Source organism: Microtus pennsylvanicus, chromosome 5 (assembly GCF_037038515.1).
Source record: "Microtus pennsylvanicus isolate mMicPen1 chromosome 5, mMicPen1.hap1, whole genome shotgun sequence".
Classification (NCBI taxonomy): Eukaryota; Metazoa; Chordata; class Mammalia; order Rodentia; family Cricetidae; genus Microtus; species Microtus pennsylvanicus.
This window is the reverse complement of record NC_134583.1, coordinates 137,095,021-137,109,269: the sequence shown is the minus strand read 5'-3', so window position 1 is coordinate 137,109,269 and position 14,249 is coordinate 137,095,021. Positions and strand designations below refer to the sequence as shown.

The 14,249-nt window shown below is 44.4% G+C and overlaps 1 protein-coding gene across 3 annotated transcripts in view; it reads left to right on the top strand.

The window, feature by feature from the left end:
* The window catches only part of Shtn1 (shootin 1), a 103,412-nt gene that overhangs the window by 65,289 nt on the left and 23,874 nt on the right, over positions 1-14,249 (top strand). For 2 of the 3 annotated variants that reach the window (XM_075974547.1, XM_075974545.1), the window contains exons 12-14: positions 1,994-2,076; positions 8,815-8,924; positions 13,957-14,010. In XM_075974547.1, the coding sequence (XP_075830662.1) occupies positions 1,994-2,076; positions 8,815-8,924; positions 13,957-14,010 (247 nt within the window). The remainder of the gene's footprint in view (positions 1-1,993; positions 2,077-8,814; positions 8,925-13,956; positions 14,011-14,249) is intronic. The other variant, XM_075974546.1, reaches the window with a different exon arrangement.

The window sequence follows — 14,249 nt, the reverse complement described above, 5'->3', positions numbered from 1 at the left end:
CTTGAAAACCGCGTCTCCAGCTCAATCTTCAACTGCGAGCTGACATTTTTCTCATCCACTTAGGTGATGAACAATAAAGAGTGTATGTTCTTATTTCATACGTGCAAATATATAAGTAGTCTGAGCAGTATAAATCTCTGTTTTGTCACCTTTCTGTACAATAATGCTCAGTGTACCCAGATAGGATGTCATCAGAGTGTGGTATCAAATGAGGAGAGGCTTCTGCACCCAGATAGGACGTTGTTAGAGTGTGGTATCAAATGAGGAGAGGCCTCTGAATGCTGAGGATCCCCCGACCCTGCCATGCACTGGCAAGTGGACTTTGAATCATCTTAAGTTCATTTGTAGCATGAAAAAATAAAAACCAAGCTTACAGCATTTTATTTCTTATAATACTAGAGATAAAAATGTGATTTAAAAAATTAAAGTGTACAAATTAGAAAGTCTGACTTTAAAAAATAATTTAGAAAATCAAGCACCTCTTTGTTTGTGGGTTGAAAACTAGAGCATCGTCTTTTATGGTTTTTCAAGATTTTTTTATCTATTTTTATCGGGCTGTATTCTGTGTTTGATTTCATTCATAGAATTAATTTAATCTATTTGGTAAGTTTTCTTTTTACTTTCCATAATGCATCTTAATGGCTCATCGTTTTTTTAAAAATTTTAATCTGGTCCAGTTGGTCGTTATTTAGATTTTTATGAACTCTTAAAAACCCAGGCTGGAGAGACAACAGTGCAGACATGGTCTGTCCCTGGGTACATGGCCCACACTGTACACAGTCGGGTAGTCTATACTCCTGTTTCTGTCCCCGGGTACATGGCCCACACTGTACACAGTCGGGTAGTCTATACTCCTGTTTCTGTCCCTGGGTACATGGCCCATACTGTACACAGTCGGGTAGTCTATACTCCTGTTTCTGTCCCTGGGTACATGGCTCACACTACACAGTCGGGTAGTCTATACTTTTGTTTCTGTCCCCGGGTACATGGCTCACACTGTACACAGTCGGGTAGTCTATACTTTTGTTTCTGTCCCCAGGTACATGGCTCACACTGTACACAGTCGGGTAGTCTATACTCCTGTTTCTGTCCCCGGGTACATGGCTCACACTGTACACAGTCGGGTAGTCTATACTCCTGTTTCTGTCCCCGGGTACATGGCCCACACTGTACACAGTCGGGTAGTCTATACTCCTGTTTCTTAAGCAGATACATTGCTGGGATTGAGCTATGTGGGAATACCGCTTCTGGACCATATTCCCTATCTGTACTCCTATTTCAGGTCAAACACATCCTAACTCTTTCATCCTTCCTTGTGTCTGGAATGCACTTCATAGGTAACCAGTACTTCTTGGATAACTCGTTCTGTATTTTATACACATGTATATGAAAATTTTCCACATCCGTTTCTTTTTTATAAAGCTGTGTGCATTGGTGGTGACCATCAGTCCCACCTTCTCTTGGTAGATGGTTTTATACAGGAAAGTAAGACATTTTTCTTTCCTGTAAGCAGATGAAAATGGTGATATTGAAAAGCAGAAAGCAGGCTGCTTAAATTCTAATCATGCAAGTGTAGGAGAGTTAGGTTATCCCTGACCATTTAGAAGAACTATCCATTTTTGCCTGGCTGCAGTTGTGTGTACCTTTAATCCCAGCATTCTGGAGACAGAGGTAGGCAGATCTCTGAGTGAGTTCGAGGCCAGCATGGTTCCAGGACAGCCAGGGCTACACAGAGAAACCCTGTCTCAAAGAAAAAGAAAAAAAGAAAAAGGAAGGAAGGAAGGAAGGAAGGAAGGAAGGAAGGAAGGAAGGAAAAGAAAAGAAAGGAAAGGAAAGGAAAGGAAAGGAAAGGAAAGGAAAGGAAAGGAAAGGAAAGGAAAGGAAAGGAAAGGAAAGGAAAGGAAAGGAAAGGAAATACCCATTATACTCATTTTATTAGGTGGACCATAAGGCAGCCTCAAACTTTTTTGGAATCTTTTTCTTCTTCCCAAAGATCTCTCATGTCTATGATCCGGAAACGATCCCACCCCAGTGGCAGCAGTGCTAAGAAGGAAAAGGCCACTCAGCCAGAAACAGGTAAGCTTATTCTCTGTCCAGTTTCCTGGAAGTGAGTGATGTGGACAGCTTGTCGATAGACTCTGAAGAGCCTGTTGGAAGAGAAGTGTAAAGAACCGCAAGAAGAAACTCACCAACGGGCACTGCCTTCCTATAGCTCATTGTCTAAAGGAGATTGGTGTGCCCGTGCCCCTCACTACAAAGAGAAGGTTTTAAAAAAATTTGCTTTTGTTTGAGAACAGGTCATTTGGGGCATGATGGAGGGAGAGTAACTCCAAAGTAGATTTGGAGAAAGACTCCTTATCAGTGGTGACAAAAGGGAGTCTTATCAAATACCTTATCAGCATGTACTACTACAGTGTCACATGCTGACCACACAAGACACTGAAGTCACCTTCTGTGAACTTAGACATGGTATAAACAAGCGGCTCTCCATGTAAATGTGACATCATTTAGTACAGTCTTTGGGAAACACTGTGGGAAGAAGAACACATTTCTAAGAAACTATGATGGCAGATTGCTGGCGTCAAAAGGCAACATTCAAGTTGATTTGAGGCATAAGAGAGAGGGTGCTGAGGGTAAAAGTTGCCCAGATAGCACAGTGGTGGGTTCAAAGGTTGAAGCAGGGAAGGAGCTTTGTATACCATAAATCCAACCACTCTGCATCTTTGACTCAGGAGCCAGGGAACAGGTTTCTAAGGCAGTGCTAAAGATTCAGATGTTGGGCTGGAGAGATGGCTCAGAGGTTCTGAGTTCAATTCCCAGCAACCACATGGTGGCTCACAACCATCTGTAATGAGATCTGGTACCCTCTTCTGGCCTGCAGGGATATGTGAAGGAAGAACCCTGTATACATAATTAATAAATAAATCTTTTAAAAAAAAGATTCAGATGCTTCCAGAGAACTTTGAATGAAGTAGGGATGCCGTGAGATTTATCTTTGCTAACCGTCACTTTGGATGAAATTTGGGAAGAACAAAGATAAGAAAAGAGAAGGGTGGCCATGGCAGGCAGGCAGAGGAATGCTGGTACCTTTGACTAGGAGTCTCAGACAGGGTGAGAGCTGTCTAGACAGAAAACTGGATGCAGGAGGTAGGTACCTAGTCATCCAGCTAGGAAGGTAGAGTGCACAGCATCTTGAGAGTTCCTGGAAACGCAGGTCTAGGACCATGTGAGGTGGGCTGGAAGGAGAAGGACCTAGGCATTGAGCAGAAATACTGACTCAGAGCCTATGCACCGAGCTCAGAGGACAGTGGACATGAGAGAAGAGCTGTGAACTGGGCTACATCCTGACCCACTGTGCCCTCCTTACAATGTCAAGCCCAAACTAGAACCAAGACAGTTGCTCAGCACGTAAGTCTGCCCCACTCCCTGGAGCCCTGCCTTCTCCCTGGCAGACTCTGGCTCCTTCTGGCCATATTCTGCTGCTCCTGTAGCCAGAGCCTCAGCAAGATACTGTTGGAATTCTATATCTTCCATGCTGTGTGCCCACAGCTCCTCCTCTGCCTCCACTTACTTATTAATATTTATAACCCACACTCGTGGTTTATTAGCCAGTCCTCGTTTGATTTCTGTTGGTGGCATAAAAACACTGGCCAAACAGTACAGGGGAGGAACAGGTTTGTTTCTGTTTACAGGGTGTAGTCTGTCACTGAGGAGAGTCAGGGCAGGAACTCGAGCAGGAGCTTTTCATAGAGGAACGCTGCTTGCTGACTCACAGGTTTATTCTTAAGTCATACCCCCCCTGTACCTTATACCCCGACCCTCCACCCTCATCTCTGTAGCTCTGGCTGGCCTGGAACTCACAGAGATCAACCTGCCTCTGACTCCCAAGCACTGGGATTAAAGGTGTATGCCACAATTCTGGTTTAACTAGCTTTCTTATACAACCTAGGATTGTAATGACATTTCATTTGCATTTTAATTATTAAAGATTGCCTGACGTTCAGAGAGTAAAACAGCTACACTGATCAGTTTTACAAACCAGGCAGTAATGACACACACTTTTAATCCCAGTAGCCACACTAGTTGCCATAGAAACCGGAAGGTAATGGTGCACACCTTTAATCCCAGCACTAGAGAGGATTATAAAACAGGAGGAGACAGCTTTCACACAGTCTCATTCTGAAGTTCCTGGAGGCAGGATCGCCATTTTGGACTGAGGTAGAGGTAAGAACCAGTGGCTGGCTGTTTTGCTTTTCTACCCTTCAGACTGAACCCCGATTTCTGTCTCTGGGTTTTTCTTAATCTTGATACACAGGATCACCTGCCCAGAAAATGGTGTGACCCATAGTGTACTGGGCCTTCCCACATCAATCAACAATCAAGACAATCTGCCGTAGGTAATCAGTTGAGGCTCCCTTTCCAGACCACTCTGGGTTGTGTCGAGTTGACCGTAAAGCTAACTAGGATATCTGATTCACTTTAAATTCCATTGCTTTAAGGATTTATTGGCTCTTCCTCAGCCTGGGCTGGGCTCTGGCGTTCAAGTCATTTCCACATAGTTCGGTCTGCTCTCTGAGCAAGAAGTGTTTGTGCACACGCGCGTGTGCAGGCGTGTGTGTGCGTGCGTGTGTGTCTGTGTGTGGTGTCTGCACATGCGTGGGTACAGAGGCTAGAGGAGAACATCAGATGTCTGCTCCATCACCCGCCCTCCGTACTTAGTTGAGAATTCTCTTACTAAACCAGGAACTAGTTTGGCATTCGGCAAGCTCCTTCAGTCCTCCTTTGTCCACCACAGTGCTGGGGTCATAGGCACTCGGAGCCAAACTCAGTTTTTTACATGGGTTCTAGGAATTTGAACTCAGGTCCTCATGCTTATATAGTAAGTGTTCTTACCTACTCAGTTATCTCTGCAACCCCATAATCCCTTTTGGGGAGAGGCAATACTGTAGTCAAAAAATTCCTTTAATTTTATAACCTGTAGGTCAGTTCTAAACTTATTCAAACATAATGTGCCCTTTTGGTAGTTTTTAACATCACAATTTTTAACATCTTCTTAAAAAATATAGCAAAACAGGGAAGTAAAAATAAATTCCACTTCTTCTTGGTAATAAGCAGAGATTTGATTGGGTACTGAGGTGACAGTTTTGTCTCTGGGTCTCTCTCTTCTTCTAAGATCTAAGTAGTTTTCCAAGTGGGTCTTAAAATTTAAGCCCCAATTAATTACATGTAGCTTTCTGATCCAAGACTGACCTTGAAGCGCTAACTCAAAGAACCTTTGATTTTTTTTTTTAGCCCGTGGCAGTTCAATAACATTAGACCTGTTGTCTTCATTAGTCCCTTTTCTCTAATCTCCAGCATCCTGCATATTTTCATTGTCCCCCTGATTACATGCTTTTGTGAGACAATTACCAACTGTGTGATTGCAGAAAGAATTACAAAACATACCATGAGCGCTCCGTAGGTGATTCGTGCCAGTTTATTAGAACTGCTTAATAGTTCAGAAGTTCATATAGATTGCTTTTTGCTATTTCAAAAACAGGTCGGTGGGACGAAGAAAGCTGTGCAGCTAGCTTAGCGCTGCCCTTGTGTTGCGCCTGAGTAGGGAATCTGATAAGAGTGATTTCTTTTCCTTAAGACCAATTAAGCCTTTATATTTGGGGAAAAAAGGCTGAGAAATTAAAGCCTAGTTTATAATCTGTGCACAATACAGATAGTGGCACTTCTCTGAATTGTCACTATGATTCTGGCAAGCAAATATAAGGAACTACTTTAAATTCCTGCTGGTAGATGCTGTAGCAGATTTGAATGGTGGTGGCCCGTAATTCTCCATCTGTCTGCCTTAATTACTTTTTGTATGGTGCATTTAATTGGGTTGCAGTCACTCCTTGCAGAGTGCTAATCTGTTTGTAGGCGGTGTTCCTTTGCCATGCAGCTCTTCCTAGTCTCATTCAAAATGGCAGCCTTTCTGAAAAATAAAACAAAACAAAAGAATGGGGCGAGCATTGAAGCTGGTTTTTGAGTTCCCAGGACTAAGTCACATCCTGTGCCAGGTGCTTATGTGCCAGACCTGGTTTTTATCTCCTTTGGAGCAGGCTCAGAAAAGCACTGTGTGTGGACAGTAGATGTTTGTACATAAATGGAATGACTGGGGGTGAGTTTCTTGTCTGCCCCTTGTAGATATTTGTAGAGAATAAGTTCTCTACCCCCAAAACGCTGTTTTAGGAGCACACAGTTGGTTACCCCAAAGCATCCCATCCCACACTTTTCGTTTGTTGGTGAGTTCTAACTTTTGTGATTGTGTTTCCCATTCTGCCTTTTGTGATGATTGCTACTGATTGTCTGTGGAGCAAGATCTCCAATCTCCCAGGAGACAAACCCCCGTGCATTCCCATGAAGTTTCTGGGTTAGGTTAGTGGAGGTGAGAGGACCTGTCCTGACTGACTAAAAGGGAAAGCAAGCATCCACCCTCTGCTACCTGACTGCTGTGTGACCAGTGGCTCACACTCCTGAAGAGCTTCCCCTGTGCTGAGCAGAAATAAACCCCTTTCCAGGTGGCTTTTTTCAGATACTTTGTTGCAGCGATGACAAAAGTAACTAAGACATCTGTCAAAAGATAGGACACTTGGATCTGAAACATGTTCCACAAGGAGACATTTTAATTCTTAGCTTTTCAATAGCTTCTGAGGACAGAATTTTCTTTGAAGTCAGATTGTACTGTGAATGTAACAGCAAGGCAGCCATTGGTGCTACAGAGCTGAGGACAATGGCAACTTCTAAATTCTGGTGTTCCCATAGAAGAGGAATGGCTGCCCAGGGGCCACATGAAGTCTCCTCAGACAGGAAGCCATGAGTTAGGCCTGAAACTAGCGCTCATCAGTTTGGGATACTCTATGGTCTCCGTTATCTAGAAGGCAGCCTTTGAGGGGCTTAGGTGTCTCCACTCAAAAGTACAGATATAACATCTATCTACAGCCCAGATTTCAGAAGTCGAGTCTCCCGAGAGACTCGAGTGTTTGCCATGCAGATTAGGCCTCTAAGGAACCTACTTGGATGTATCAGCTGAAGCAAGTCCACCAGAAATGATGTCGGTGTAGAAGCACGTCAATGGTGACGAATGCTCCAAATGATTCCGTGCCTCAGTCATGCAATACCATGAGAAAATGGTCAACAGATCTCAGTTTTACTCATTTGTATCCCTCCGACTGTGCAACAAAGCCAGGCAAAAATAAAACAATAGGGGCTAAGGAGATGGCTCAGTTAAGAATGTCACTACTCTACAAGCCTGAGGAACTAAGTTCAAATCCAGAAAAACAGGCAAAAACTTTTGCATGCCTATAGCCCTAACATTTTGGAGACAGAGTCAGGCAGATTCCAAGAGCCTCCTGACTAACTGAACTAACCGGGTGACAAGCAGCAAGTTCAGTGAGAGACCCTTTCTAAACCAGAAAGGCAGAGAACCAAAAGAAGACACCTGGCCTCCTATTCTGGCCTCCACGTGTGTACAACACACACATACATGCACACACACACACACACAGTTGGACAGTAGGAGGTTTGAATTTCCCATACTTACTTTGCTCCAACTCTGAAAGCGGAAATTCATAATCACATTTGATTGCTTCATCTCAGCTATCGCTGGATGCGTGTTTGTTATTTTTAAACCACGGGCAGTTTTAAAAGGCTTAAAAAAAGATTTGTGTAAATGTTTTCTTTATGCATGATTCCCAAAAAAAGATGGAATTAAAAATAGGTTTGTCTACTTGCTGTTCATTCCTTGACTCTCTCGTAAAGAGGAGATTTCTTGGCCAGGCAATGGTGGCACATACCTGTAATCTCAGCCCTTCGGGGGCAGGGGCAGGTAGATCTCTGAATTCGAGGTAAGCCTGGTCTACAGAGTGAGTTCCAGGACAGCCAGGGCTACAGAGAAGCCCTATCTTGAGAGAGAGAGAGAGAGAGAGAGAGAGAGAGAGAGAGAGAGAGAGAGAGAGAGAGAGAGAGAGAGAGAGAGATGTCTCTTTGATCTATGCTTTTAGACAGGTTTTGTTCACCTTCTTTGACATACAGGATGATATAACTTGTAAAAAACCATCTTTGTGGCAAAAATGAATGATTAGGTAAAGGTTACATTTCTGCAAAACCTGGAGGAGATTGGAAAGATAGCTCAGTGGGTAAGAACATTTGGTGTGGAGACCTGCGTTCAGATCCCTAGCACCCACTTAAGGAACAGGGTTTGACTACACAAGTTCCTGTAATACCAGCACCAGGAAGGGGAGACAGAAAAGCTGCTGGGACTCACTAGCCACCAGCCTAGCCCTGGGTTTAGTGAAAGACCGTGTCTGGAATGAGTACCATGAATAGTGATAGAGCATGACACCGAATGTGTGCGCCTCTGGTCTTTGTATGTGTGCACAGAGGCACTCAGACATGTGCACATGCCCCAGACACACACACACACACCGGGCAGGGAGGAGGAGACCTGGAGATACCCGTGTCTCTAAGATTCGTTCTTGTGTTAGCGAATGAACCAAATCTGCTTTGTTTCTCTTAAGTCAGAAGATATGGATTTCCGTGCTGCAAACTTGACTTTGATAGTTATAATTCTAAACGCTCTGATAAGAAATTTTTCTTATTTAAAAAATACATTACTTAGTATCCACAGAGTAGCTGTTACCCTTGGGGAATTATTGGTATTCTGCCACTGTCTGAAAAACTGATTTCTATTAATTACACAGCACAGTGTCTCCAAGTTACCAGAAGGAGGAATTCGCAGTTTCTTATAACTTCAGATGATTTCTATCTGTGTTCTTCACACAGCGGAGGAAGTCACAGACCTGAAGAGACAAGCAGTGGAAGAGATGATGGACAGAATTAAACGGGGAGTTCATCTTAGACCAGTTAACCAGACGGCCAGACCCAAGGTAAAGGTACATGCAGCTGTGCACACGCTCCGCTTGTGTTTGTACAGAGCTGGGGCTATGAGCGGGTGGGTATTTTGCCTTCATGTATGACTGAACATTGCTGTGTTTATGTCTGGTATCCCATGAGGCCAGAGAGGGCAGCAGAGTGCCTGGAGTTGGAGTTACAGGTGGTTGTAGCTGCCATGTGGGTGCTGGAAGTCAAACCCTGGTCCTCTGAGACAGCATCTGGTACTCTTGATGGCTGAGTTGTCTCTCCAGTCCCTTACTTTTTTTAATGTAAAAGTTTGGAATTTGATGAAAGCTACATCAAGACTGACTGCCAAGGCTTGGAAGACTAAGGTGTCCTAAAAGCTCTCTCTTCTGAGTAAGCCTGTTTAGAGGGGCTCTGTCACTGCGGGTGAGCCTGAACTGGTTTGGAAGGGGTGTTGAGTTGTTGCCCAGGGTTACCATCTCTTCCAGAGGGGCGTTGAGGAAAGTCATCATATCAGACACTAACAGTTGAGAGTTGATTCCTTGTTCTATGTCGAATATCAATGTGGGCACCAGGGATAAGGCAGACAACACTCTTACCCCCCTGGAGGCTTCGGTGTGTGTGTGTGTGTGTGTGCATGTGTGTGTGCACGCGCGCACAGAAGATACACACAATAATAGTGGAAGAGAACTAAGGCCAAACAGAACAGGTAGGCTAAGCTGTTTTGCCTGCCTGCCAGCAGCCGACTCCTGAGAAGCACAGTGAGGGACCCATGCTGAGAGTACACTGCAGGCCTCTTCTCTCCACATGGCTGTCTATCCCATTCAAACAGGCCAGTAATAGTTTTTGAGATTGTTCTTGAAAAGAATACTCTCCCCTCACTCTAATGAGTTATGGACAGACTTCCTTCTTTGTTCATCATACTCTGTGGCTTGCTTCTGTTTTCCTCCCATTTTGCTCCTCTTTTGTGAGTGTGTGTGTGCATGAAGGTACATGTGTACCCTTGTGTCTGTGTATGTTTGTGCAGATACACCTTCTGTGGGTGTGCTTGCTATGCATGTGGGGAGAGGCAAGGGAAACCTGCGGAGTCTCGAGACAGGACAGGGTCTCTCGTTGATCTGGAGTCTGCTGATCAGGCCAGGCTGGCTGGCGAGCCCAGGGATTGTCCTATTTCCACTTCCCCAGGGCTGGGATTATAAACTAACACAATGGGGATCAAATCCAAGTCCACATGCTGACAAGCCCTTTACCACTGAAACCTCCTTCTCAGTCTGAAGGTCACTCCCCTTTAACTTCTTGAGCTCCCAGTGTGATAACTTAGAGTGGACATTCTAAGGTCGCCTCTAAAGTTGCCAGTTGGTCACCAACAGGCAAGACAGCCAGGCAAGGTAGGAGAGGCCATGGTGACCTGGATTTGGAAAGAGGGAAGTCTCACTCAGCTCACAGAGCAGATTCACATCTAAGTAGGTAAGAGTTTCAGGCAACCGTGCTGTGGAGATGTGACCTGGAAGCAGGGTTCCACAAGGAGGAAGGTGGAGACAGAAGAAAGTGGGTAGAATGATCCTGCAGGAAGTCTGGATGCTGCAGCTGCAGTGGTAGAATGATCCTGCAGGAAGTCTGGGTGCTGCAGCTGCAGCAGTAGAACGATCCTGCAGAAAGTCTGGATGCTGCAGCTGCAGTGGTAGAATGATCCTGCAGAAAGTCTGGATGCTGCAGCTGCAGTGGTAGAATGATCCTGCAGGAAGTCTGGGTGCTGCAGCTGCAGCCAGTCCCTTCCGTGTGTGACTCAGTGGGACTATTGTAAGGATCAACTGAAATGACAAATGAGAACAATGAAGGGTGTGGGAGCCACCTTGCAAAGAAATTTTGTTTTTTCTACTTTTTATGTCACAGCTATTATGGAAAAATAAATGAGAGCAGACTATTTCTAGATGAAAATATGGTGTCGTAATAAACCAAATTAATGTAGAGTGAAAATGGTGGGCTTGGTGCAGTGGTTCATGCCTACATTCCTAGCACTTGGGAGGCCTGGAAAGGAGGAGGGTTGTGGGCTGGAGGCCAGTCTGGGAAAGGCCCTACCTCAAACAGAACAAAATAAAAACCAAACAGATAGCATCTTAAAGCAACACTGTTCCGTGTCAACGCCTCAGGACACCCTTCTCCTGCTTTCTTCTCTCACAACAACTGGACCTTATTTCATGTGAGCTCAAAATCTGAGAAGCAGCAGAGAGGTTTAGTGGACAGCTGGGCTTTTCACTGACTGCCAGCAGACTGTGTAGGTGTAGGTCTGAACTCTGCTGGTATGGTCTAGGTGCACTTGAGTCCAAACCTATTCTCCAGGACCTCCAGCCCCAGAATGTCACGTCTGATAGTATGTGGTCCAGCTTTCAGAAGGCTTTGGCAGCCAGGACCATGATGGTGTGTGGCACCTGGGTGTATTTGAATCTAAACCTCTTACCCAGGACCACCAGTCCCAGGATGTCACGTCTGATAGTGTGTGGTCCAGCTTTCGGAAGGCTTCTGCAGCCAGGACCATGCTGGTGCATGGCAGCACTTCTGAGTCTGCTTTTAGGCAGAGCATTGGTTCAGAAGGCACAGTTGTCATGCTGGTTTTCCTGAAAGAGGAGACCTGTCTTGGGGATATTTGCTGCCCTGTTTTCCAATCCTCTTCATAGTGAAGGTAGGTGGAACTGGCTTGGATAACACTGATGTTTTAGAGTTTATGTCTCATACTGAGGGGGTGCTCATTTCTCAGGAAACCATGACTATAAAAGTTTAACATCTCAGCCCAGTTTTGTCCTGATTTTAAAAAATGGAAATGGGATCAAATTTTTTATTGATTGTATTGAGCTCTACATTTTTCTCTGCTTCCTTCCCTGCCTCTCCCCTCGCCTTTAACCTTCTCCCATGGTCCCCATGCTCCCAATTTACTCAGGAGATCTTGTCTTTTTCTACTTCCCATGTAGATTAGATCCATGTATGTCTCTCTTAGGGTCCTCATTGTTGTCTAGGTTCTCTGGGATTGTGATTTGTAAGCTGGTTTTCTTTGGTTTATGTTTAAAAACCACGTATGAGTGAGTACATATGATATTTGTCTTTCTGGGTCTGGGTGACCTCATTCAATATGATGTTTTCTAGCTCTATCCATTTGCCTGCAAATTTCAAGATGCCATTATTTTTTCTGCTGTGTAGTACTCCATTGTGTAAATGTACCACATTTTCCTTATCCATTCTTTGGTCAAGGGGCATTTAGGTTGTTTCCAGGTTCTGGCTATGACAAACTAAGCTGATATGAACATAGTTGAGCACATGTCCTTGTGGCACAATTGAGCATCCTTTGGATATATACCCAAAAGTGGTATTGCTGGGTCTTGAGGAAGATTGTTTCCTAATTTTCTGAGAAATCATCATACAGATATCCAAAGGGGCGGTACCAGCTTGCATTCCCACCAGCAGTGCAGAAGTGTTCCCTTTACCCCACAACCTCTCCAGCATAAGTTGACATCAGTGGTTTTGATCTTGGCCATTCTTACATGAGTAAGATGGAATCTCAGAGTTGTTTTGATTTGTATTTCTCTTATGACTAAGGATGTTGAGAATTTCCTTAAGTGTCATTCAACCATTTTAGATTCTTCTGTTGAGAATTCTGTTTAGGTCTGTACTCCATTTTTTAAAACTGGGTTATTTGGTTTTTGTTGTGTTGTGGTTTTTTTTTTGATGACTAATTTCTTGAGTTCTTTGTAGATTTTGGTGGGATTATTTTTTTAAGAAATTTTATTATTACATTTGACTGTGTGTGTGTGTGTGTGTGTGTGTGTGTGTGTGTGTGTGTGTGTGTAAAAGGAGCCAGAGGACAACTTGGGGGAGTCAGTTCTTGCCTTTCCCACATGGGCCCAGAATTGAGCTCAGGTGGTCAGGTTTGATGGCTCCAGCACCCAGGGGTGTTAATACTCTTCTGTAGGTGGTATCCTTTTGAAGTATTTGTCCTCCTGATATAGTCTTACTGTGAAAGACCCATTTATCAGCTGCCCTTTCTGGAACTAAAAGAACCATGGGAATTCTATATTCAGGCTCAATAAGAGTTTGCCATGCTAGCTTGGAGACCTGAGTTCAGGTCCCCAGCACCCAACTGTGAATGCCTGTAACTCTAGCACATGCACAGGGTGGGGGATGCACTGGAGAGCTTGGGGCCGGAACAGAGAGCCCAGATGGGAGGATCAAGGAGGTTTGCTGATGGCCAGCATGGCCAAGAACCAAGTATGGTGAGAGACCTGTCTCAAGGGAGCAAAATGCAGAGCAATAAAGGAGGACGTGTGGGGTCCTGTGCTCATGGGGGCATGTTCTTGTGCAGAAACCATGAGCAAACACACATACTCCTTCCATCCCTACAAAGATCACCAACAACTTATCACATAGGCATCTCTGTTTGGGGCCAGCAAGATAGTTGGCTCAATCGGTTAAAGTGATGTGGGAGGTCCTTCTGTATATGTGCTGCTTTTATTGGCTAATGAATAGAGCTGCTTTGGCCTATGTCAGGGCAGAATATAGCCAGACTAGAAGATATATGCATATATATATATATATATATATATATATATATATAGAGAGAGAGAGAGAGAGAGAGAGAGAGAGAGAGAGAGAGAGAGGGTGGAGTCAGAGAGACGCCATGTCGCTGCCCAAGGAGAAAGATGCCAGAGAACTTTACTGGTAGACCACAGCCTCATGGTGATACACAGATTAATAGAAATGGGTTAATTTAAGATGTAAGAGCTAGCTAGAAATACACACAAGCAATTGGCCATGTAGTATTGTAATTAATATAGTTTCTGTGTGATCATTCGGGTCTGGGCGGCTGGGAAACGAAAGAGCAGTCTCCTTTCTACGTTAAAGCACTTGCCACCAAGCCTGATGACCCATATTTGAATTCTGAGATCCACATGGAAGAAATGTCTCCTGCAGGTTGTTTGCTCCCCCTCCTTTCTCCACATCCTTAATAAAGAGTTTTTAAATCTTTCATATTTTAAAATCAAATCATTCAGTAATTTCTTCTTCCCTTTTGAATTGCAGCCAGACTCCTTAAAGGGCTCAGAGAGCGCGGTGGATGAGCTGAAGGGGATTCTGGTAAGAGTCACCGTTTGTGTTCCGGGGTAGTAGTGGAGGTGTTTCCAGTCTGACTCTTCGTGGATAGTTGTTTCTGGCGTGCTTTATGTCCACTGATTATTAGGGTCATTTCTTTGAAATATTTGCCGGATTGTGCGTATGGCTACCTTCAGCACGTGTGTCAAATGCCTTGTTTGCTATCACTGCACTCTAGTCCCAACCTTGCTGCAGGACATCCAGTCGCTGGCCCACCTGAGGAC